Raw genomic sequence first — 25,214 nt, 5'->3', positions numbered from 1 at the left:
GTGTCCTTGAAACTGAAAGGACAAGTGGCAGCATCTGAGCAAGGAAAGAAATTCTAGGAAGTCACCCAGATTGCTATCACAAGAATCAGCCACACAAAGTGGAATCTGTCCTGTTAGAAGGAGAAAGAAGTGCATGAAAGTGCAAAGTATTCATAAAACGCCAAGTGAATATATAGGTGCAGATGCACAGTTACAGAATGGTTAAATGAAAAACACAGATGAGAGGGCCTTGTCAACAGGAAGTTCACAGACTCAGAAGCCTATTACCATGAAAGAGATGATTCTTTGCATACCAAAGCTGAAGACGTGGAAGCAGCTTAGATGAATGTGAGAATGATAATCCAGATTTAGAACAACCTGAAACCAAAACATTGCATTCCAAGAACCTGCTGCATTCATTAGAAATACTTCTGCTAATTGGTAGTATTAACACCGACTGACCTCACAGGAAAAAAATTTCCACCTACAAAAACGAAATTAAAAAACCAAACCAAACCAAAACAGACAAAGGTACATTTTGAATATATATAAACAGTTCGTTGATGTTTAATATTGTCAAGAGTAATCTGGCACCAAGAGAGATTTGAAGGCTGTCAAATAAGAAGTAACAGACCTCCAAGGAGGAAAGCAGACGAAAACTGACATCAAACACAAAGTGTGAATGAGTAAAGAATTCCTTAATGCTTAGAACTGAATCAAAGTTCAATAAACATATCTGCTTGGATTAAGAGATGTTCAGCATCTGTTAACAGGAGAGAAGGACGCTTTACACTCACTTCCTGGGCAAGGTGAATAAATTCTTTTAGCCAAGATGCTGTTTGTTCAGTTTATGTAGACAAATTCAGTGGTACTCCTGTGCAGCTGTTTAAAGGCAATATGAAACATGCTAAAATTCCTTATGACAAAGAGTGCTCTAAAGAAGCATAACTCATTAGGCAGATACAACTCTTCTCAGGATTGTTTTCAGGACAAATGTTGTTCCACCAATAAATGTTCACTGTCTCGTCTATATATTACTTTGCTTTGAAACAATTCTGAAAGATTTGAGGTCACCGTAAGTAAGAAATAGCACTGCTTGGTCTTTCATTTGAACAGAGTCCCAGAAATCCTGGGTAGCTACTGTGGAGAGAACACTGTACATACACACAGGCTGCTACGCCACACCCTGCTGTCAGTGAAAGGACAGCCTTACAGACACAGGAAGGTTGCATGGCCAGTGCAACCAAGGAAGCAAAGGCAAGAACCTGGGTATGTCTATTTGTTTCCTTCAATATGAAAACAACACAAATCTTGAACGAGATCAAAATTTTGGCCCACGGTGATGCCTTAGTCAGCACAAATGGCCCTGCTGCCTATCTACCCAGACTTTTAATAGCTTCACAACCTGACTACTGAAAATCATGCAAGTACTAACGTTACCAAACATGATTTTTACTCCCAGGTAATTGTTTCATGCAAATCTGATTTATTAGACTCTGGAAGCCTGCGTTTCTAAAAGGACTCTGGACAACTTGTTGCTCAGTGAAGGACAAATGTCTCATCTCATAATTTATTTCCCATGTTCCCCATCAGGGGAAAACACTGTTATTTGCTTATGGCACATGTAAGCAACTATTTTAACTTTCAGCTCCCTATAGAGATTAAGATATTTTTGGTCAATGAATATAAAGGTCTACCAGTGCTGAAACATAAATTACCAGCTGGGAGGAGACCATCACTACAACTGTAGTTGCCACTTGTGAGAAAACATTGTCAACAACTGCATAACTAAATAAAGCCTACCAGTCTGGATGGCTGCAAAAAACATTTAACAAGACTGGCTCCTGAAAGCGATACTACTAGCTGAAATTTCTGAATTTAACTTTTTGACTAATGGTCAAATACCATCAACAAATCAGTTTAAATTCTCAAATTTAGAGCCAAATTTTCAGTCAAATACCATCAGGCTAAATCAGTCACTTCCTGCCTGTAGGGGATACACATAAGCAAAATGTTACAATCCTAAATATATGACAGCAGATGAAGAAGAAATCCCTGGTCGAGGATCTCCAGACCTGAAATGACCAGAATACCAGGTTATGAATCTGGCTCAAAGAAACAGTTGGGTCCAAGGAAACCCCAGATGACTGCTTTAAACATCATTCAAACAGTGCTCACATTTTTTTTCCACTAGGATTGAGGGGAATCTTCATCACTGTAGGATTACACGAGTTATTTCCTCCACCTGCGCATATACAGATAATTGGGCGAGTTGTCAGAAGTCTGTAGCAATAGCTTTTGGAGACACTGCAACTTAAGAAAAAAAGAATCCAGAAAATTAATACTGAAGTGGAATATGGATAGAATTATTTTTGCAGGAGTTGTATGCAGCCTCATTTTGGTGTTCATTTATGGCATGATGCACCAGCTTACACTGATATCCTCTGAGGTGTACAGTACTATTTAAAAACACTAACCTTAAAGTGACTAATCACATTTCTAGCATGGATAAGAGCTGAACAGACTTGGGTATAACCTTAGTGACACCTTTTAAGACCTTGTGATGAAGTGTTTTTGGGTGCGGCACAAGTAAAGGGTCTGTTCAACACAATTAAAATTGCAACTGTATCTACTCTGTCTGATAAAGCTTCTAGGAAGCAGCAACTGAAGGAAAACATTTATGCATTTTTACCCACATCCAGATTGTCAGCAGCATGTTCCAAATTTTGCTAGGTCTTTTATTTCCACCTCCACTCTTCATCAAACTTCCAGTCTAAAAATGAATAGTGATCTCATGTGCTTTATATCAAGTTTTATTGACAGGGGAGCAAATTTGTCTCTCACATTGCCCAGGTATTTAAATGAAGGCACATACTGCTTTAGAGTAGCTATAGGAGAGTGAAATGAACATATCATGGTTTTCTACAACCTGAACAGGACAACTCTTCCAAAAGCAGAAGAGGAGCAGCACTCTTCTTAGGAGGAGAGACTGAACTACTGAAATGGCTCTTACACAAAGTTAGAGACTGCAGCTTACTTTGATAAATCCTCCAGTATTTTATCCTTCCGCAAATTATTAGAAGAGTAACATGAGAAACCTTTCGGGATTAGTTATAACAACATATTATTTGCTGGAGATAACCTCCAAAAAGCTTAACTATTCCCATTGCTCCTGAAATACTGCTGTAGTTTCGGGGAAATAAGATACAGATTATAAGTAAATGCAAGAGCACAGTGTAACTCCTCACACTGAGCAGCAGATCTGCATTCTACTTCTTCCCTTCCACTTTCAATATGAAGCTGGTATCCCAGTCATCAAACATACCTATAACTTAGCAATTACAAATGTGAGAGCAGTCCCTTTTATAGGTAGCAGCTCATGACATCCAAAATGAAAAGCATGACTGCTTTACGGTGAACTTCACAGAGTGAGCTCTCAAGCTGAGCTTTCACAGGTTGATATTCTATTAGACAGAGAGGGAACAGTGCATACCGGCCACAGGAATTCATAACAAAATGTGAGAGAAATGAGTGGATTGACCAACATATGAATGTTGCTACATTGCTTCACTAAAAAAAACCCAAACACTCCGAAGTAAGCACAATATTTATAAAGCACCTTTTACCAAACAATAACACCATGCCAACAAGATCAACAGCAAGTTCTAAACTCTTTTTCAGAGTAATGTCTGGTTACTCTGTAGCCAGAAACTGGGGAAGGGTGTAACACCCACTTAACCAGTGTATAAAATAGCCATTCATCTGTTTGATATAAAATATTGGTAATCAGCAGCTGCTCTCTACCACTCACACAGCACTGCAGCTAGCAACAGTGCAACAGTTGAAATGGCTGAAGTTGGCAGAGTGGTGTTCTGGATGTGGCTGAGCCCTTGCCACTTTCAATGCTTATGTTCTAGGTTTCTAATAAAACAACCTGATCTCTGTTGCCTCATGTAAAATAATTATCAAAGTATTGAAAGGCTTTTCTCTAGAAGTTTTGTAGGATGCAATTAATAGCTATAATGAAACATAAAAATTGTATGCTGAACTGGAATTTGAAGAGATGAGATCAGAATCTCTCAGTTTCCCACCACTGGCAAGTTTCCCTGGATTACTGAGCATTTCAAAAGCCTGTGTCTGTCAGAAACAAATCAGTGCCTTTATAGCCATAAACAGATCTAAAGTCATTAAAATGACTTCTAAACTTTCTAAAACTTCAGCTCTGAAGCTCTAAACATAAAAACATTGTTAGAGTTACTTAGATTTTGCAGATGAAGGCCACAGTCACTGTCTCCTGAAAGAAGCCTTTATTCTGTAGTCCGTAAGAGCAGGAATACTCCATGCTTTGCAACAGTAGCATACATTTTAAACTTCATATTAAAGTTTTTGTTAATTTTTATTAAAGCTTTTATGACATCAGATTCTCCTGGAATTGCATTCTTCGTGGATGACATTCGCAGCTGTCATTGTCAAGCAGATGTAGAAAAATGGCTTCTACTTTAAGAATCTGGGAAATTCTGAGACTCAAAACAGAGCTTAATACAATTTATGACAGGCATCAGGGAGTACTTAATTTAAGTCTCCTAGAGTGACTTTTTCACAGGCATCATCACTGGAACAACTACCAAACTGCTATGCATGGTGGATTTCCTGCCACTGACACAATTCTTATATGTCAGCAGAAGGCAGATGACACCAGCTACAATTGCTTTATGACACTACTATAGACAAATGACAGCTCTGTCTGGTCACTTGCTTGTCTCTGACTCTAATGATATTCTGAATAAACCTATAGAAGCATGTAGGATGAATTCTACAGAAAATCACAAATGGAAAGATTGCTTAGTCAGAAAAACATAACGAGTCAATCATAACCAAAGATCCGTATCTGAGGAGCTCTGAAGGAGGTTAATATCCATTGCTAGTTGTAATAACATACTTCAATAGAGTAAACTCATTTAGTCGCTAAAGGGCATCTGATTTTTGTATCATCATGAAACAGCTCTCCTCTTCATTTTCAGAGTCTGGTTTGGAAGTAAAATGAGTGCGTCTCTCTGGTTTTCAAAGCAGATTAATATCTGCCTTAAGAAGAATGTACCACCTAAATAAAAGTTAAAAATAAAACAAACAAACAAACAAAAAGTCACATCTCCCTATGTTTCATTCAAATCCAGTTAAATATTTTCCATTAATTTTCAGATTAAGTTATTTGTTTCACAAGTCTTATTTTCTGTTCTTCTTCAACAGAGGAAAAAGGACATTCACATTGGCAAAATCTTTGTTTTTCTTTAGGAAAATGTATTACTCAAAACTCCGCATTTCAAAACTACACTCTACAAAGCTAAAAATAAAATGATTCACAACAATATTTGAATACTAATGAAAAAAAAGTGCAATTCTTCAACTTTTCTATGTTTAATTGAATCGCCTATTTCAGTGTATTGTGGGAATACATTTACCAGAATCAGTAGAGACCAAATGTTAATTATGAATACCAAGCACAAATGAATAATCTTATATATAGACCCTGACACATTAGAACTGCAAAGCACTGTGCAGATCTTATTTTATGAAAATGTACTAAGAGCGCAAATGTATAGGCCCTTAGGAAGCAATTATCCCTAAAAGATTTAGCTATAATTCAATCTGAAATATTATAAGAGATTTTTAAAAATGGTTTCACAAAGAATAGGATTATTTTACTTTAACTATGGAAATAGGAGCCCACATACTTCTCTGAATGACCTCTGTGCAGTTGTGGGCATTGCCTGGAGGGAAGATTTGAAATTGGCCCTTTCGTTCAATTAATATAAACCCCTATGATCAATAAGAATACTATAAAAATTAGGAGTATCAGTTTGGCACTGTGGGACTGAATGGCCCACATCACTCTAAGGAATGTTCTAGGCAATAAATGCATTAAATATGGAAATTTTAAATCATGTACTACCAATATGCATGACAGAGATTAGTTAAGAACAACTATCTTACCAAAGATGCACATGTTATACTGCACAGTAAGATGAAATTGCACAGTATAGGTCTATACACATGACTTGTGCATCATGTTTTATTTGCCACACCATCCTCGGGTGTGACATGGGATCTAAAAGTGTAAAATAAAAAAATGCATGCAAGAGTGATTACATCATCTTTGTGATTTCCAGATCCCGGATCTGGCCAATTTACTGCCACCACACCTTTCTTACAGTTACCATCTGTCTCTCTGCTGCTTTGCCTCACTCAGGTGTCTACAGGGTGCTACTGCCTCCAAGAAAGATGGCAGTAGCCCTGTGAGATAATATGACTAAAAATAAAGCTTAATATTTGCAGCGTGTTTTACCTATTAGATCATATAATCAGTGGAATGAAATAGGGTTCTTGTGGATTGGTCTTGGACTTTTTTTCCTTCTGAGCAACTCACAATACCTGTTGGGTTTTGTTGTTAAGTGTATTTCAGGACTCCATAGTGGTAACAGATGATCTAATCATTTATCAGAAGTTTTTACATCATCCTTAATCTAGCTGATCCCAAATACTGTATTTTTATCCAGTTGAGATTGCAAGTATCCTTGCACCACGTCTGATGTTTACACTTCTGTTACTCTCCGAAGAAAATCTAAAGCAGATCAAGTTCCTCATCTGCCACCTATCACCAGAATGTGTCTTTTATCAAGCTGATTCAGGTAACGTTAAGTTTAAGAGAGTAGGGAAAAAGAAAGATTTCTTAGAAAAAAAAAAAAAATCTTTCTTAAGAGAAACTGTTCTGGATAGGCAAAGAAGGAACACCTGATCTCCTTCTGCAGATCTGAGTTGATAGCACATAGTGCCGTTTCCAGTTTGCACATCGAGGCGGTTCAAGTAAATGTAGTTCTTTGGATCATGGCGAAAAAAGAAATAGTTGTGTTGTCATTTAACCCTACACCACAGAGACAAATGGCCTGTCCTATTTATCTGAAAATGCTCAGTTGACCAAAGGGTGATGTGCAGTGGAGAAAGGAGGGGATTCTTGGGTTTGTACATGCACTCTGAGTGTAGCACTTACAATAGCTACTGAGTGCATACAGGAGGCAGGAGGGGGTGGCTAGGAACAAGAGGGTTTGACAGGGGAGGTGTGTGCCAAGACCCCACTGTGGGTTACCTGTCAGGGGCTGTGGCTGGTTAGTTGTCTGGCAGGGAGCTCTGCTGCTGAGGGCAGCAGAAGCACTCCACCAAGCTGCAGCCAGGCCCAGGGCACCAGTCAAATCCACTTCTAAAGGACTCACTGGCACGACTTTCATCTAGCGAAGTTAACAACGACTGCCAGTGTTTCACATAGGCATTTTAAAGTTTTCGAGGTCAAGAATTCAACCTGACCCATCATCCTTTTAAAAAGTACTCTGAGGGACCTGTCCTCACTGTAGACAACAGTAATATGAACTGAGACAAACTTTACAGAGGTATAATATTTTAAAAAGTTCAACTTTACCAAAAACTGGAAAGCATTCCTTTTTTCCACCCAAGACTCTCATGCCTAAAAGACTATGACAAATTAACACCTAACTTTGAAAAATCAAAAAAAATGCTCATGACAACCAGAAATTTAATTCTTTAAAGATTAGGTGCTGGGAGAGCAATATCAGGCTTAGAATGAAATCCTAGTAACACTCTGAACTATTAAGTCACTTCTTGCTCTGAAAATATAATTATTCTGTAAGCATTATGTCAGGCAATATTAATTGTAAAAAGTGTAGTTTCAACAAAACAATTCTGTTGTCTAACAGAAAGACTATATGGATAACATTTTCAATGACACAGAAAACAAGTCAGCATGCAATTAATGAAAAACAATACTATGTTCAATAAGTAACATGCTCAGCAAGCACTAACTTTTCATGATATTAGATACAAAACAATACTATTCCTGTGGTCAGAAACAGCCCTGAATCCGTACAATGTCTATTTCTAGTCATCTGAGGATGGATTGCTTTCAGTATTGCACACCTGATTTTGTAATATTCACCATAGATTTTGATGGCAATTATAAACATATGTAACATACAGAATTTTTGTTGGCACAACCTCTCTCCATTTATTCATTATACTTTTTGTTTTACAGAGAAATGTCAAACTACACAAGAATTTACCTTTTTTCCTATACTTTGCATTGGTCAAGCTGTTGCATAAATAATGCTTCTCAAATATTAAAAAAAAAAATAGAAAAAGGAAGCAGAGGAAAATCTGTCTATAAATGATAAATATATAGATCTTACGGCCTAAATCAAACACAGTTTTAAAAACAACACAGTAACTTCTGCATTTATATTTCCTCTCCACAAGCTGTAAAAGAGCTTTTTAAGAATATAGGTGTTGAATAGGTGCACACGATGCTTGCATGTCTTACCTGGCATAGCCTCTTATTCTGGCTAGCAGCGAGATGGCTGCTTATGTAGCTATCAATTCCACTGACGTTACAATTTCCCTTTCTCAAAGCAGCAATAACCTGTCACTTTACACTGTCCTTTTTCTGACCCTCTGGCGCTCCTCTCTCATTTTTATTCTTATTGACAAGACTTATTATTCCTCCTTCCAATTCCAACTACCTACCCTTTTGCAAATAGTAGTATCAACTATGTGGTCACTAGTAGTATAGGTCAACAATGTTATTAATATAGCACACACTGCTGGGAGCAGATCAAACAGCCATGCTTTAAAATATTAGTTTTGCAAAGGTACCATGAGGCAAATGGTTGCAGTTTTCTTCACATTAGAAAATGTAACACTGTAAGACAGACCCCAAGAATTTAGCGTTAATTACCAGCTCAATAATTTCAGAGATACGTTATTTTTTTCTTGTTGTTTTCAGATATAAAATAAAATAAAACCATAACAGAAGGGTGCTGTATCTGTGTTTAAAGAAGAGGTTGTTGGCAAACACCATAGCTCACTTCTGCCGAAATGTACACAACTGATATATGCAGCCCAGAAAGCTGGCACCAGGGGCTTACAACCTTAATTTGCCTGCAAGAAGAAATGGAGATTTACCTTCAGAGCACGTTCTTGATTGTTTTCAGCAGTCAGATGTCTCGTGTTGTTTGCTGAAGTCTGGTTCTGCTCTTTCAGATGATGAAGCTCCTGCTCCAGCCGTTTGCACTGCAACGAGGAAAGAATCCCATTAAGTAGAGGAGTGTGGGCACATTTTTTTTCAACAAACCAAATGAATTAACGTAAATAACCCCATCACCATTTCTGCAGCAGCAAAAGCAAAAGACAAAAGCAAGTTACCATCCCAGACCAGGAGTACAGTTAGGTTTTTCACATGTGCATCATTATTCATTTTCCTCCTGGTCCAATTGTATACCAAAAAAAGCTAAGCTTAGTATCACATAAAGACATTTTGCATAATGTTTTAAAAAGGCTTTAAAATGTCAGGTTGAATTTCTGCTTTTAGTTATACCAATAAAAGGACAGATTTTGGCTTTTATGTATTAACTAAGTGGATATAATGGAAGCAATACATGCTTGTAGAAAAGTAAGTGAATAGCTCCTCCCAAAACCAGGACCCAGCCTTTTATTAGAAAATATACATGTAATTCTTATAGTTCTATTTTTCATGCTAAGATGCAACTGTAATTCCAAAATACACATCACATCTTGAAAGAAAAGAAGTTTTAAGATAGTTTTGTTTAAATATTTAACTTAATGACAAAGAACGAAAAAGTCATTATTTGCTATTGTGTGCATATACAAGTACACTTATTGTTGTCAGTCAAACATCTATTTTAAAGATTAAAAATCTGCAAATTCTGAGTTAAATTGTATTTATCTGTTTTTTATGGTAACAGTAAGAGGTCTTGCCCAGTTACCTTGAGTTTGAAAGACTAATTATTTGTCGGCAGACAGTTCATTGTCTTATTAAAAAAAAAGCCAACCGAAACAGATGATGTACCAGGAAGACATAGGGGAACAGCTGTTAGAACTAGGGAAAAACATAATATTAGCAGGACCATTTTTAAGCACTGTATTACAAGCAAGTAGTTTGGATATCACCACCAAAACCCAAAGCTGATAGACTCTCTTGGAACAAAAGACAATTAACTGATTTATTTAATTAATTTATTTTAATAAATACTTTCTGAAAACACCAGTAAGAAAGAAATTAGAATAATGAGACAACGCCCATGTAGGCATTGCTGTCTCGAATGAAAGACCTGGAAATATCAGCCTCTTGTGCATACAACCCGTTCTCCAGCAGTTCAGTACACAGGACAATTAAGCACGGCTCATGTCAACTCTGAAGAAAAGGAAACCTATGAAAGAGAGAGCTGTAGGATTGCAAAAATTATAACTAAGGTGTACTCTAAGTAGTCTAAGGAGTACTCAAGGATCTCAAGACAAATTTTAAAAACATACCAATACACATACTTCTTAAAGACAAAATAAGTCCTTAACAAGGTACTGCACATCAGGTATCCATCACAGTATATAAAACCAAATAAATTCAATTCATCTGTTGTATTTCATTACTTCTCTTAGAAATCTGGTCTCATTTCTAAAAGGATTACCTATTTTAAAGGCAGCAAATCTCTCTGGCTTAGTGCATTCTCTCAGTGTCTGTTGTTAAGTTCCTTAATGTAGTTTCATTTTTATTGCAAGGAAAAGAGAAAAAGACACTTTCCCAAAAAATAGGGAAATACAGAAAAAAAATATTAAGGTACATTTGATTGCAAGTATTTTTACAGACTTGGGACATTTAATGTCTATGCTTATCTCACACACAAAAATCATAAAATCACATCTGCAATTCTTTTTCCATATCCAGCATGAAAATCATGTGTCCGCAGATATGAAGGTGGTAATAAAACTATTGAAGAACTAAACTCAGATGACAAAGTTTTTTTTCTCTAGCTTACATGATCTAAATACCATTTAAAAAAAATAAAATCAATTACTGCTTCAGGCATTATTATGGCACTTTATGCTGTACATCACGTAAAATCAGCAGCCTTCTCACTTTTCTGCTCTGTCAACACTCTTCTTCGAAACAGTGCTTTAGAATCCTCATTTTGACAACAGCACAGGTTTCTCACAGTAAATGTTATTAAAAAGGCAAAAATGTCAATCTACCTTTAAAACATGAATTTAAATTCATGCTTTCTCTTGATTCTGAAAGAGAAGTGGAAATATCCTAAAAGAAGAACCTAGCTACAGGACCATATGGAAAAAAATCAGATGGCACAACAAAGTGTACGGGTGCAATCTTATTCTGCCCTCCACTCCACTCCTGTGGAGACAGGACAGTGAAATAAACAGCAGCAGTGGGACTCCAGTATCATGCAGCATACAGAGCACGTGCAATAAAAATGAAACACAACTAACATAAAATGGATGGACCTCCCTATCAAGTCAACCATCACGTGATTACATTTACATCAATCTTGGTAACATTTTGTAATTATTCTTTAATTTCATTTCCACTAAGAACACCGATATCTGAAAAAAAACTCCTAGCACACTCAATCTTGATTCAGTCACTGCTTGAATCCGTTTTGAGTGTATCACTGAAAGAAATGGTGATCTAATTTATTATTGCACATTAAGTGTCATTATTTTGGAAACAATAATAAACAGAAGATCTCATGAATTATCAAATGCATCTATTTCAAGCTGTCTAAGAAGTAAAACCTTAAGTATCCTATTCCTAAAAGTATAATAATAATAATACTCTTAAATGGCAACATTGTATGTCTTACTAGAATTTTACACTCTACAACACTTCGATACCTGATCTTTTTTAAAACACCAAAACAGCATTCTAAAAGCAAGCACCCTTTTTCACAAGAAAAGAAGTGTATTAATTTTCTGTGTAATCTTGCTAAAAAGAAGTCTAATTTCAAACAATGCAGTCCTTCTATTCATTTGAGCCAACATTTTTTTAATTCGGTGTCATTGGTTGTTAGCAAGGTCCAGTAAAAATAGACATTCTTTAAAAGAACATGTGTTTTTATTGGTTCACTCCAAGGCCCTAAAATGCCAACAGTCCCAAGTAAGAACCTGGATTTCCTTCTAAAAACATATATAAAAATACTTTTTTGAGCACAGTGAAGAGAAAACATCATCCAGTTCAGTACTGGCAAAAAGGAAATGTTGGATATATCCTTTTAAGAAAGCAGAAAGCTAAAGGAAGTGTTTCATTTTAAGTATTATAAATAGGAATGTCTAAATCCTGTTACCCCAAACTTAGGAAAATTCATAAGTTTGGGAAATCTTCAAACAGAATCCTCCTGCAGTCAGAGACAAAATATTTTGTGCAACACAGATTTCTTAAACATCTGATTTGAGATGTAATTGTGCACTTAAATGGAAGTTCCCATGAATGTATGACTTTATGAAGATGGGCTGCTAATTGAGAAAACTACTTCTTTACCTCAGGTATGTTGAGTACATAAAGGAATATGGGAGCAGTGTAGCTGGATATCAGAGAGAATATGTCTTTATCAGAATGCTAAAGACTTTGCCAAGTAAAAGATGTTAAAGCCTCAAAAATGGTAATGTGATTTTAAAACTTTTCACACAAAGAACCCACCAAGAATTACCTTAATTACATGGTCTACTATGTGCATTCTGTAGCTAGAGAGGCAGTACTGAAAATACAGAAAAAAAACTCCAAACACAAAACCCAAGCAGAAAAAGGTTCCCTCTCTTACTTCAAATCCTTCTGTATGTTCCCTTCTCTGAACAGATTTCCTTCAAAAAGTCTACTACTTTAGTTAGCATCATTCAGGTGACAATATACTTGTCAGTCAGTGAACCTCTTTAAGTCTACCCCAAGTATTCTTTGAGCAACCATCAGTGTCCAGCTGTACAGTTTTCACTACAACATCATCAACTCTTAGTAGCAGGCACTCAATCTTCTCTTTAACCGTATTTCCACAGTGCAACCCAGATGTGCTCTTCTAAAAGCATTCAGTCTTTCCAAACATGGAGCCCTGTACCTAGCACAGGATACATCACAAGCAGCTAAGACACAAAATTAATAACAAAGCAGGTAAAATACCAAAAGGATGAGAAAATATTCAGACAGGAAAGAAAGGATAGACAGCAACTGAGGTCGTCTACCTGGCCTTGTGCAAAGTGTTCAACACTGTCCCAGATGACATCCTGGTCTCTAAATTGGAAAGACACAGATTTAATGGATGGACAATTTGGTCGATAAGGAATTGGCTGGATGGTTGCACTCAAAGAGTTGCAGTCAGCAGCTTGATGTCCAAGTGGAGACCAGTGACAAATGCTATTCCTCAGGTGTCAGTACTGGGGCCAGTACTGTTCAACATTGTTGGTGACATGGCCAATGGGATCAAGTACACCCTCAGCAAGTATGCAGACAAGAGCAAGCTGTGAGGTGTGGTTGACACTCTGGAGGAAAGGGAGGCCATCCAGAGGGACCTTGACAAGCTTGAGAGGTGGGCCCATGCCAACCTCATGGAGTTCATCAAGGCCAAGTGCAAGGTCCTGCACCTCAGTCAGGGCAATCCCAAGCATAACCACAGGCAGGCCAGAGCATGGATTGAGAGCAGCCCTAAGGAGAAAGACTTGGGGATGCTGGATGACATGAGTCAACAATGTGCAAGTGCAGCCCAGAAAGTCAACCCTATCCTGGCTGCATCAAAAGAAGTGTGGCCAGCAGGTGAAGAAGGTGATTCTCCTCCTCTGTTCTCATTAGACCCCCACCTGGAGTACTGTGTCCAGCTCTGGAGTTTGCAGTACAGGAAGGACACAGACCTGTTGGAGTGAGTCCAGAGGAGGACCATGGAGATGATCAGAGGGCTGGAGCACCTCTGCTGTGAAGACAGGCTGAGAGAGTTTGGCTTGTTCAACCTGGAGAAGAGATGGCTCTGGACAGACCATATTGATGCTTTTCAGTATCTGAAGGGACCTATTAGAAGCTGGAGAGGGATTTTTTTACAAGGGCTTGTAGTGATAGGATGAAGGGCAATGCATTCAAACTAGAAGAGGGTAGATTTAGATTAGAAATGAGGAAGAAATTCTTTACTATCAGGGTGTGAGACACAAGAACTGGCTGCCCAAGGAAGTTGTGAATGCTCTATCACTGGATGTGTTCAAGATCAGGCTGGATGTGGCTCTGCACAGCCTTGTCTAGTAGGAGGTGCCTTGCCCTTAGCAGGGCGGTTAGAATCAGATGATCTTGAAAGGTCCATTCAAACCATTGTATGATTCTACAAAGTACACCTGTTCTTCCCTTTCATCCTTTAATTGAAACAATTAGGCTACAGGTGAGCATTTTTTTTTTTTGAGCATCAGCTAACAAGATTCAGCAGAATGAGGATGTTTGAGAGGCACCGGTTCAACCCACAGCAGGTGGTGACTCCTTTCAGTGACTACCCATGTGGGAGGGTTGAGAACATCACAGGGAAAATCCAGTTAAACTGCAAATAGAAGCACCTGCTAAAGGGAACACTCATGGAGAGAGAGGTCAAGAAGTGGACCAGGAGAATATCACTGAGTAAAGTCCTTGAGGCTCAACCAGAACGAGACAATAAAAAGATGGTCCTAGTCCCAGGTACACAGAAGGAGTAAAGCTGGTTTACAGTGAATTGAGTATTTCAGAAGGTAGGAAAATCAATGCAGATAACCTCTTAATAGTGTTTGGCCTTACTAGAAAATGAGGCTGCATTAACATATCAAACATAACTTTAGAACTTGTATAAACAAATCATCTTTAACATGTCATCAGCTGTTCAGCATATTCTTCAGCTTGCACCAGTAACATGTGAACAGTTTTATGGTGCCTGCTGTGTCTACACAGGCTGAGTTATTTTTGATCATTACTTAACATGATCCTTCAGTGAGGTGTTCTGAAAGTAAAAGTTACAGACATTACACAAGAGTAAGAAAAATCTGCAAGCCACTGGAGAAATAACAGTAGTAGGGACAGAGATGGAATACAGCAAAGCACTAACATCAAGCAGAGCAGCCCCTTGCCCCCACCATTTACTCCCTGTGCCGTCTGCTCATATGAAGAACAGACCCATCCCCAGAGGCCTCATGCAGAAGGATATTTAACTCTGCACTGCTCAGGTCGATCAGAGTGTTCACATGCTTTCAAAGACACATAAATGACTTGCTACACCAGGCCCCCCAACTCCCATCTCGCTGAACTAGATAGTAGTATCAGGTGCATTACTCATTTTGTACTTCAGGGCAGATTTGACCCAAAGAAAGGGCACTGTGATGCCCCTGGGCTGAGGAACCAACAGCCACAGCTGAATATAACACAAACCCACAAACCCATCACACTTTCTCACTACAAATCTTGGTGTGATTGTGTGCAGTCTTGGTGTCTATTTAATCCTGTTACATCTATATTTGCTTTTAATATTACTATATAGCATACAATGTTTTCTGTCACCTTTCATTAAAAGGAATCTGAACTAACCCCTCCTGAACTTCTGGCAATACACTAAGGAAAAAAAAACAGAGCCAAAACATGCCATTTATATGCTAGGAAAAAAAGGGAATTTGTCTCTGTTAATTGACCGATGTGATGGTCAAAGTCTAATGAAACAAATGTACCAGGGCTAAGATGAGTCCAAATTCTTCACAAAGTTCTTTCTTGAATTCTGTTTTACATTTGTCTCATGCAATTAGTACACACAAAAGACAGTACTTTATGAAAATACATCTGTTCATCTAGAGTTCTTGTCAAAACCCTCAGTGCTGACAAGCTTAAGAATCAGCACTGGCATAAACACACAAGACTCCACTGCTGAGATCACTGAAAAAAGGGACCACGCGTAAATGGCGGTACTACAATGTGCTTGCCCTGGTCTCGCCCTCTTCCGGAAGCCCGGACTATTGGCTGAGCAGGGTCAAGGTGATGAGGCAGGTGTATCTTTGGTCTGATCTGATCCCACCCCGTCAGTCTTACATGGTCTCCATAGTTTAATACTAGACTTTGTATATAACCACAGCCTCCCACAAATAGCTTAATTCTGTCATTAAATTTAAGGTAAAACATTTTTACTCAAATCAGACAAAAACTGAGCATTGAGTGCTTAGTCACTGACCATGGGTCAGCTGGTGCATAATTACTTGATTGTATATCACTGAATCACAGAATGTCAGGAGTTGGAAGGGACCTCCAGAATCACTGAGTCCAACCCCCCTGCCAGAGCAGGACCATCTAGTCTAGGGCAGGTCACACAGGAATACATCCAGATGGGTCTTAAAAGTCTAGAAGGAAGGAGACTCCACAACCTCCTTGGGGAGCCGTTCCGATGCTCTGTAACCCTTACAGTAAAGAAGTTCTTCCTCACATTGAGGTGGAACTTCCTGTGCTCCAGCTTGTGTCCGTTGCCCCTCATCCTATGGCAGGGCATAAGTGAGAAGAGGTTGCCCCTTCCTTCCTGACACCCATCCCTCATATATTTATACCCATTGATTAGGTCCCCCCTAAGTCTTCTCCTCTCCAGACTAAGAAGCCCCAGGTCTCTCAGCCTCTCCTCATAAGGCAGGTGTTCCAGGCCCCCAGTCATCCCTGTAGCCCTCCCTCCCACTGGACTCTCTCTCGAGTAGATCTCTGCTCCTCTTGAAATGGGGAGCCCAGAAATGGACACAATACTCCAGGTGAGGCCTTCACTTTAAACAGTGAGTACTCTTACCCCATTCTGTGGACTTCTATGCCTGAAGACCTTGCTGAACTGGGATCTCAATTACCGAAGCAGTGAGAAATAAAAATAACCTAGTTCCTACTGAATAACTTGAGAAAATGGTTTATGCCCTCCAAATTATGGGAAAGTAAGAGTTAATCTGAATGGCATAGGAACTCTTTTTCGAGAGGTATTTTTCCCTTTATGCAATTGAAACAAAATGCTGGCCAGCAAAGTAAATGATCCACTGTATCTTGATGGAATATGCACAAATACCATTACAAGATGAGCTTATGGGATACCAAAATCCTACTGCTACACTGAATAATCCTTTCGGAAGTGATAAATGGCAGATACATTTTGAAATTAGTTAACACATATTCACTGCAACAAACAAATGAAGTACAAATAATTATTATAAATGCCAAACATGAAAAAGATGAAGAAACATGCTAATTTTCCACCTGTTATATTTTTTAAGTCAGCCCCTGTGGAAATATAAATACAATAAACATTCATGTAAAGCAAAGAACAACAATTCAACTAATTCTTCTTTTAGTTTATTATGTTCACCTTTTCTTACTCTGTTCATAATGATCTGCACTTGCAAGTAGCTCCCAGCTCAGAGGTGCTGAATAGAATGCAAGTGTTCTCAGTTCAACAGCCCTTCATTCCCTCACCCCTCAATATATTTTTTTTTTTAACAGTTTGCCCCTTGTCCCAAATTCATCAGGATTTCTGGAGCAGCAAACATCTTGCGCCACTTGGATGCTGCACAATTCTTTCCTTTGCAGACAAAAATAATACCAAAGTCATCCAGTCAAAACACAAACCAACCTTTGGTGTCACTGTGAATTATGTACTTTGAACTGCAGATGTTTGGAAGCACTTATATTTATATAAACAGATTTTATAATTTTTCCTCTAAAATAATAATTTAAAAATAGATAAATAAATTCATTTCTACATAATAATCACAAGAAGGATTCTTTCATTAAATTATAATTTTGAATTAAGGCTTTCTAACCTCAAAGAAAATACGTTTCTTCAAAGTTCTGGCAAACCATCAACAAATGTGTTTAAATGATTATTTATACAATGCCCAGCAGCTTAGAACTACTGGGATTTCAAGAAAGAGAAGTGCTTTTGTAGGGCTTAGGCCTCAGAAACATATGCATCTTTAAAAATTCATATTCTATTAGTAAGAGAAACATTTAAATGTAAACACTTTTTTTTTTTTTGAGCAGTGCAATGGTGTCTTGCTCTATCAGAAGCCACAAAAAGAAATTTCTGAAAATACAAATGAAACATTTTTGTCTTCCTTGTCCCTATAAGCCATTTGGAACCTGCAGCATTAAGGCAGATAACATGCTGTATATGGGACTTGGATTCCTCCTACCGTTCCTTACCCTTTCTATTTCTGAACACCAAAACGCAGCAAAAAGATCCTACTAATTTTCCTTTGAATAAAAGAGCTGTAAGTGCACAGAAAGACATTCAGAAAACTCAAACAATAAAGCCTTAAGTGTTTTGACTTTTCACGTGAACGATACTTACATGTGCAGCTATTGAAGAGCACTGAGTAGCCCTGTGATACTCACCCACCCCCCTCCATTCTCTATATATTCTTACACTTCCTTTCAGTGATGACATTTCAAAGATTAAGACAAGCTTGATCTACTTCTCAAAGAGCTCAGCACACACAGACTTTCCTAATCGATGACAGTCATTGTAAAAAGTGTGCAAGAAGGAGAGAGAGGAAAAGGTGATGTTCTCAAGCTATATGTGATTCAAAGGTCATTCAAGCAAGGGTTCCTGTGCTGGCTGTGCCACTGGACCACCATAGCTCTGCTAACCAGGTTGCTCACAAGAGTCCTGATCTGCAGGAGGAAACTTCAAAGCAGGAGCTGCTGAAGCCATGTAACTGGGTCACCTTCACAGCTTCCTCCAACCACTGCATGTAAGTGAGCAATCTTACCTCACCTCTGATCCATCTTAATAGTCCCTTCTAATCAGAACATAAACCCAGCAACCTGGAGCCAAACATTTATTCATGAGGCGGTATTGTGTCTGAAATTAAGCAAAAGCGCATTCAACTAACTTAAGAGTGGGGATTTTTTTCCTAATGGCCTGTCATATATAAATGAGTTCCGTTTTACATGGAAGTCACATTACTAATTAATTTAATTTCAGGCCTATAAATCTAATAAATAATGTATGCAGTAAGCATCTAAGATGATGAGTAGTATACAAGGTCTGTATGCTTGCTCACAGGCATGCCCCACTGCAGAGGCATAGAAACTATAGAAAATAGCACAGTACAATGAACTTCAGTTCCCATGTCAGTGTTTTACATTCAAAAGCAAAGGAAATCGCCAATACTCCCAAATAATCCAGCAAATGGAAAATACTAACTAAAATTTTATCATAAGAGGGAAAGATCATTCAAGAGTCAAGGTTCTCTTTTAAAAGCAATGACAAAAAAAAAAATTAAATCCGTATTAACTAAATTCTAAATCACTGAATCAAGGTCTGTAAGTACAATAATACTTTGTCTTAGCATCAATTTTACTTTCAATGTATGGCAGCAATTCCAGCATACAGATTCAAGAGACTACTTCAGAGTAGAAACCTCTGCAAAGAAATTCATAATAACAAACCTCAGTATCTTTGAAAACATTTAAAGAACAAAAATACACAACACCAATGAAGTCTTGGAATAAATTTACCGCATAAGCAGGGCATGTATTAGTATACTACTTACAAGAGAAATAGGTCTGAAATACCCTACTGATGACCTGAAATAATTTCTACCCTGGTTGAGTAGTAAGCAGTACTTCAAGAAAAGGCCTACAGAAACCTGTCATAGCAGCTGAACATTAAAATACTACTCTCATCTTCTTTGACTTATGGTCTTAGTATCTGTCTTCCAAGGCAATGCAACACCTACATAGCTACACATCATTCTCCAAGACAGCTTGGGTCATTCTAAAATCCAGTGCCAAGTACTGTGCAATTCATTAGGACACTGACGAGGAACATTACATAATGGGCCACTGCATACACAAGACTTAGTAAATGCAGATAACCTAACATACCATTGATTTTTTCCTCTTCAGATAGGGACAGGTTCCTCTACAGCCAGCCACCTCTTCATCACATGGGCTCAAAGAACAAACATTTTATTCCTGCAGATTTGAAGATCTTAAAAACATTCCTTCCAACATGGAAAGACAATCACAGAGTCACAGAATGGTTGAGGTTGGAAGGGACCTCTGGAGACTATCCTTCCCAATACTCCTGCTCAAGCACCTTAAGCCAGTTGCCAGATTCTTTAGTCTATCCACTTTCTTTAGTCTCTCAGTCTTTCTTTCCCTCTCCCCTTCAAATGCAGCATCTCTCCTCCTTTCTTTTGCATGGAAGAATGCATACATAGCTCAATTCTCATCTTGGCCTGGGTGAGGTCCATCCCAGTGCACTGTATCATTTTTGTCGACATTTTTACTTCATCTTGTTCCCACAAATATTCTCTTTATTAAGTGATTCTTTTCAATAGTTCTTCTTTAATCATATAAGTGTTCAGTATTGTTAAAACTCTTGATAAACACTAACAATTTTTTCCAACACTCCAAACGAAGCTAGTAAATAAAACTTTGTTTTATCAGATGAGACATTAGCACAGAGATTTTAAGAAGCTTAAACTGACCAGATCATGTCAGAACTGGGATTACTACACACAAAACATTTGCTTTACTATCTTGACAAAACTATAGAATCACAGAACCATTAAGGTTGGAAAAGACCTCTAATATCATCAAGTCTAACTGTCAACCCAACACTACTATGACCACTAAGCCATGTCCAAGTGCCACATCTACACATTTTTTGAACCACTCTAGAGATGGTGGCTCCACTATCTCCCTAGGCAGCCTGTTCCAATGCCTCACCACTCATTCTATAAAGAAATCCTTCCTAATAACCAATCTAAAGCTCAGCTGGTGCAACTTAAGCCTATTTCCTCTCATCCTGTTGCTAATTACTTGGGAGAAGTATCCAACACTCATCTCACTATACCCTCCTTTCAGGTAGCTGTAGAGAGTGAGAAGGTCTCCCCCTCAGCCTCCTCTTCTCCAGACTAACCAATCCCAGTTCTGTCAGGCGCTTCTCAAACGTCACGTTCCTCAACCCCTTCACCATCTTGTTGCCCTTCTCTGGGCCCGCTCCAGCACCTCAAAGTCTTTCTTATCCTGTGGCACTCAAAACTGAACATGGTACTCAAGCTGTGGCCTCACCAGTGCCCAGAACAGGGGCACAATCACTTTCCCACTCCTGCTGGACATGCTAGTTTCAATGCAGGTCAGGATGCCGTTTGCCTTCTTGGCCACCTGGGCATACTGCTGGCTCATGTTCAGCTGTCTTTCCACCAGCACCCCCAGGTCCCTTTCCACTGGGCAGCTTTCCAGCCACTCTTCCCCAATCCTATAGCATTGTCTGGGGCTGTTGTGACCGAAGTGCAGGACCCAGCACTTGGCCTTGTTAAACCTCATACAATTGACCTCAGCCCAATCTGTCCAAATCTCTCTGCAGAGCCTTCCTACCTTTGAGGAGATCAACACTTCTGCCCAGTTTGGTGTCATCTGCAAACTTACTGACAGTGCACTCGAACCCCTCATCCAGATCACTGATGAAAATGTTAAACAAGACTGGCCCCCAAACTGAGCCCTGGGGAACACAGCTTGTGACCAGCTGTCTCCCTCTTTGAGACAGCTGAACTTCATCTGTCACCAGCAGGCCCAATGCCATTGATAAAAATCCCCATGATAAAAAAACCCAAAATTCCACCAGTGGCACCAGCCTCTGAGACATGTGTTGATCAGGTGTTTTCCTGTTCCTTCCTCCCAGTATTCTATGTGAGCTCCCAGTTCTTCAACCAATTGTCCTTTTCAATCACTTTTGGACTTCTGTCTGCAACCTTTTCACAGCCAAGAAGCACAACCAGTAGCAGGTGCTAGTCAGAGGGCTGCACCAGACCAGGGGCTTTCCTGGTAACACCTCTAACTGGGCCCAGGGAGAGAGCAGACTTCCCTGTGGATGGGTTCAGTCAGGTTATGGGGTCCTCCGTTCCCCTCAGAAGGGATTGTCTACAACAATCACTCTCCTTTTCCTTAACAGAAGCCTTCCTAATGCATGGGGCTGACTGACTCACCCTAGGCAACCCCCTGGATGGACCTTCATCAACATCCTAATTTTTCTGGCCCTCAAATACCAGTGCCCCATACCTGCTGTGTAAGTGCAACTGGAAAGGTGATGGAAGCTGTGAGGAGACTTGCCTGCCTTCTTGAGCAGGGACCTGTTTCCATTTCTCCCCATCTCTTAGGTACCCTCTTTCTGCCTGGTAGCAAGAGGGGACAGGGTCCTCTGTTTCTTGTGGAGCTTCCATATGCTGCCTTTGCCTCAGGGTGTGGCTCCACCAACCTATCTCCCTCTCAAGCTCCTGGATACATCTTAACCTTTCCACTTCCTCTTTCAGCTCTGCCACCAGGCTGAGCAGATCATTCAACTGGTCACACCACGCACAGGCGTTGTCTCTGCTGTCCTCTGGTAGGAGCGACAGGCTCAGGCACTCCCTGCAGCCAGAGACCTGGGCAGCTGCGTGCTTGTGTGGGAGCTCCGTCTGGGTCGCCTTATTCCATCTGGCAACTGCTTTTGGCCGAGTGGTAACCATAGCTAGATCCTCTTCAGGGAGGGTGAAAACCACCAGTTGAGTTTGCCTCTCGAGCCAGAAGCAGGATCAGTTCCCACCAGCTGAGCCTGCCTCCAGTGCTGGCAGAGCTTTACGTGCCATGCCCCCTGTGCCCGTGGGGGTGGTTACTGTGGCAACACCCATGCCTTGTCCGCCTCTCTCATGGGTGTTGCTGGCTCTGGTGGTACTCATGTGGGCAGTATTCACATGTATCATCTGGTAGTACTTATATGGAGCTATTGCTTCCTGTGGCCACGTGTTTTGCTGGCTCCTCAGAAGAATAGTCGGTTCTATTACAATTACATGGCCCATGGCCAAGAGACAGCTTGTCAAACAGAGAACACCATCAGAGATAGCTAGCAATTGCTCCCCCCCTAGTTAATAATCTACAGTGTTGGTACTCAATATATACACATAGTAGCATGAAGGTAGTGAAAGTGTGAAAGATGTATGAAGAGAAGAAATTTTAGAAAAACATTCACAGCCTGACCTTCCAACTAGATCTAGCAATTACAAATCTGATTCTCAGATATATGCAAGGCACTGAGCTGCTGACAGACGGATATTCTTAGAAAGAGTAACCTTGTTTAATTGAATATAAGCAATATTAGTTGACAAGAAAACAAAATTTGGTAAACAATCTGTCATTCTAATGAGCTGGTTTTCAAATAATCTTCAATGGATTTCCCTAAAATCCACATGCAAACAAGACCATTGCCTAAACACTAAGTTGGCATTTACTGCACAAAAGGACAGGAATACTTCTGGTCCTTTTTAAAATATCATCACATTATTTGAGAAAACAGCATCATGGATTGCTGTACAAATGGCACAGTTTTTGAAACTCTTTATTCAGATATTATAATTATGGGATTGCAGATGTTCCTCGTAGTACACGCTGCTTGTCCTGACAAATACCATAGTCTCAATCGAGCCATTATTTGTTTAAGTAAGTGGCAGTTCTTCTATTTTTTGCTGTGTAAAATGTTGTGTAAAACATCCTTAATTTGTAATAAAAGCAACTTTAAGCTGGAGATTATAGCAAACTAATACAGCTAACTAGGTAGGTGAAAGTATAAAGCTCTGCAGATGTGTCAGGGATGAGAAACACTTTTTAAAGAAATGACCTGAATCAGTAGTATTTGCTCTTTCTACATGGAAACATCATGCCTTTTTTAGGCAACTTAAATGCTGAAGATCAACTATCTTAAAGGAAAATTATCATCACTGTTTTAACAGTCTGAGAATGTGAAAATGGAGTAACTAATTATAAATCCTCAAAAGTTATTGTGAAATCCTTTTTTTTTTCTCACCAATAACTAAGTAACAGCAAATATATAACATTCATATTTCAGCCATCTCTTCAAATTTGCTCATATGCACTGAGAAGTAGAATAAAAACATTTTTTAAAAAACAAGGAATTAATCAGCTTTGCACAAACTTAAATCATACATAAAAGACACCCCACAAGAAATGTTTAAGTAAACAAAAGCTCTGAAAAAATAAAACAGAACCACACATTCAGAAACTATATCATATTGCTTAGTTTCAGTAATACTGAGAAAAGTCTGTATGATTTCAGTACATGAACAAGACTTCAAATATTAAGTAGTGATTGAATCCAAAGATTTTACTTCTGTAACAATATTTAGTTTTAGCTTCACTGAAGAATTTACAGGGAACGGTAGGTATGACTAGTACCCAAATAGATATGCAATTCTCAAGAGGATTGACCATGCAGCTTTGATGTAACATCCATATAAAAGCTTTAAGACATATTACTGAAAAGTAGAAATGCTTAAACCTAAAAACAGCTGCCTTTGACACATGTAATTATCCACATTGTCCTTATCCAGCTCAAAGCTTTCTGACAATTCTGCCCCTCATGTGTAGAAAGTAGGACACCCTAAGCAGAAAAAAATAAAGAAAAACACAAAGACAGAAGAATGTTATGACAACTTCTAAAAGCAAAGTGATGGACCTGCCTGCCAAAACAAGCAGAACGGGTAAAATGCATGACTACTGCTGAGAGATGTCTGGACACCACAGAAGACAACACACACAACATAAAGTGAACCTGTGGACACACAGCTGCTGGCTCGCCCTACAGTAGAAATCAGGCTGATATGATTGTTTAGTACAAGGAATTAAGAAAGATTTTGCTGTTTTTTTCTGGGAGGCACTTGGGTACTTTCATTTCCACAGACTTTCAAGACTAGTTTTGCAGACTGAGATGCAGTTAAAGTCCTAACATTTTGATTGTGAACGGGACCTCAAGCAATGAGGCTGAAAAAAGGCTTGCATATTGAGAAAGAATACTTCATCTCAGAGCTACAGAAGATGGAGGCAAATGCACAGAGGGCTTTTGTTCACTCCTGTCCTGAACACAATGCAGCAGAGCTCTTCCAGGCAAAAAGAGTGAAATCTGAAGTTTCCTAACACTGCTGGGATCTGTAATACAATCTCTGTCTGAAATATTAAATTCCTCATCATGACTACAACATGACTTGGAAGGAAATCTTACATGTTGGTGACAAGTCACCTCATGAGGCAACTAGCAGTACAGTGCTCATAGCCATTCTTCAGAACTTTACTCTGTTTTTTGGGTTTTATTTAATCTTTGGCAATACTTCCGCAGATAGCAGAGAAAGGTGTTACAGCTAATTAAGCAATAAGCAACTCAGCATAACTGAAAGGTGACCAGTAACTGCAGCAGAATTTTGGTTAATATATTTAGATTTACATGCTAATAGCTGCTAATTCACTAACCAGAAGTAATGTTAAAAATACCCTCTCTCTCAAAAGATAGTTATCAATTCTATGTTAGCCACAATATAATGTA

The 25,214-nt window shown here is 39.0% G+C and overlaps 1 protein-coding gene across 1 annotated transcript in view; it reads right to left on the bottom strand.

The window, feature by feature from the left end:
* The window catches only part of MIPOL1 (mirror-image polydactyly 1), a gene marked incomplete at its 5' end in the record, with an annotated part of 160,471 nt that overhangs the window by 88,909 nt on the left and 46,348 nt on the right, over positions 1-25,214 (bottom strand). The window contains one exon of the mRNA XM_008938458.1: positions 9,004-9,111. Coding sequence (XP_008936706.1) covers positions 9,004-9,111 — 108 coding nt within the window. The remainder of the gene's footprint in view (positions 1-9,003; positions 9,112-25,214) is intronic.

Source organism: Merops nubicus, unplaced genomic scaffold (genome assembly GCF_000691845.1).
Source record: "Merops nubicus isolate BGI_N331 unplaced genomic scaffold, ASM69184v1 scaffold4944, whole genome shotgun sequence".
In the NCBI taxonomy this organism is placed as follows: domain Eukaryota; kingdom Metazoa; phylum Chordata; class Aves; order Coraciiformes; family Meropidae; genus Merops; species Merops nubicus.
The sequence above is the reverse complement of the archived record's forward strand: the minus strand, read 5'-3'. Positions and strand labels throughout refer to the sequence as shown.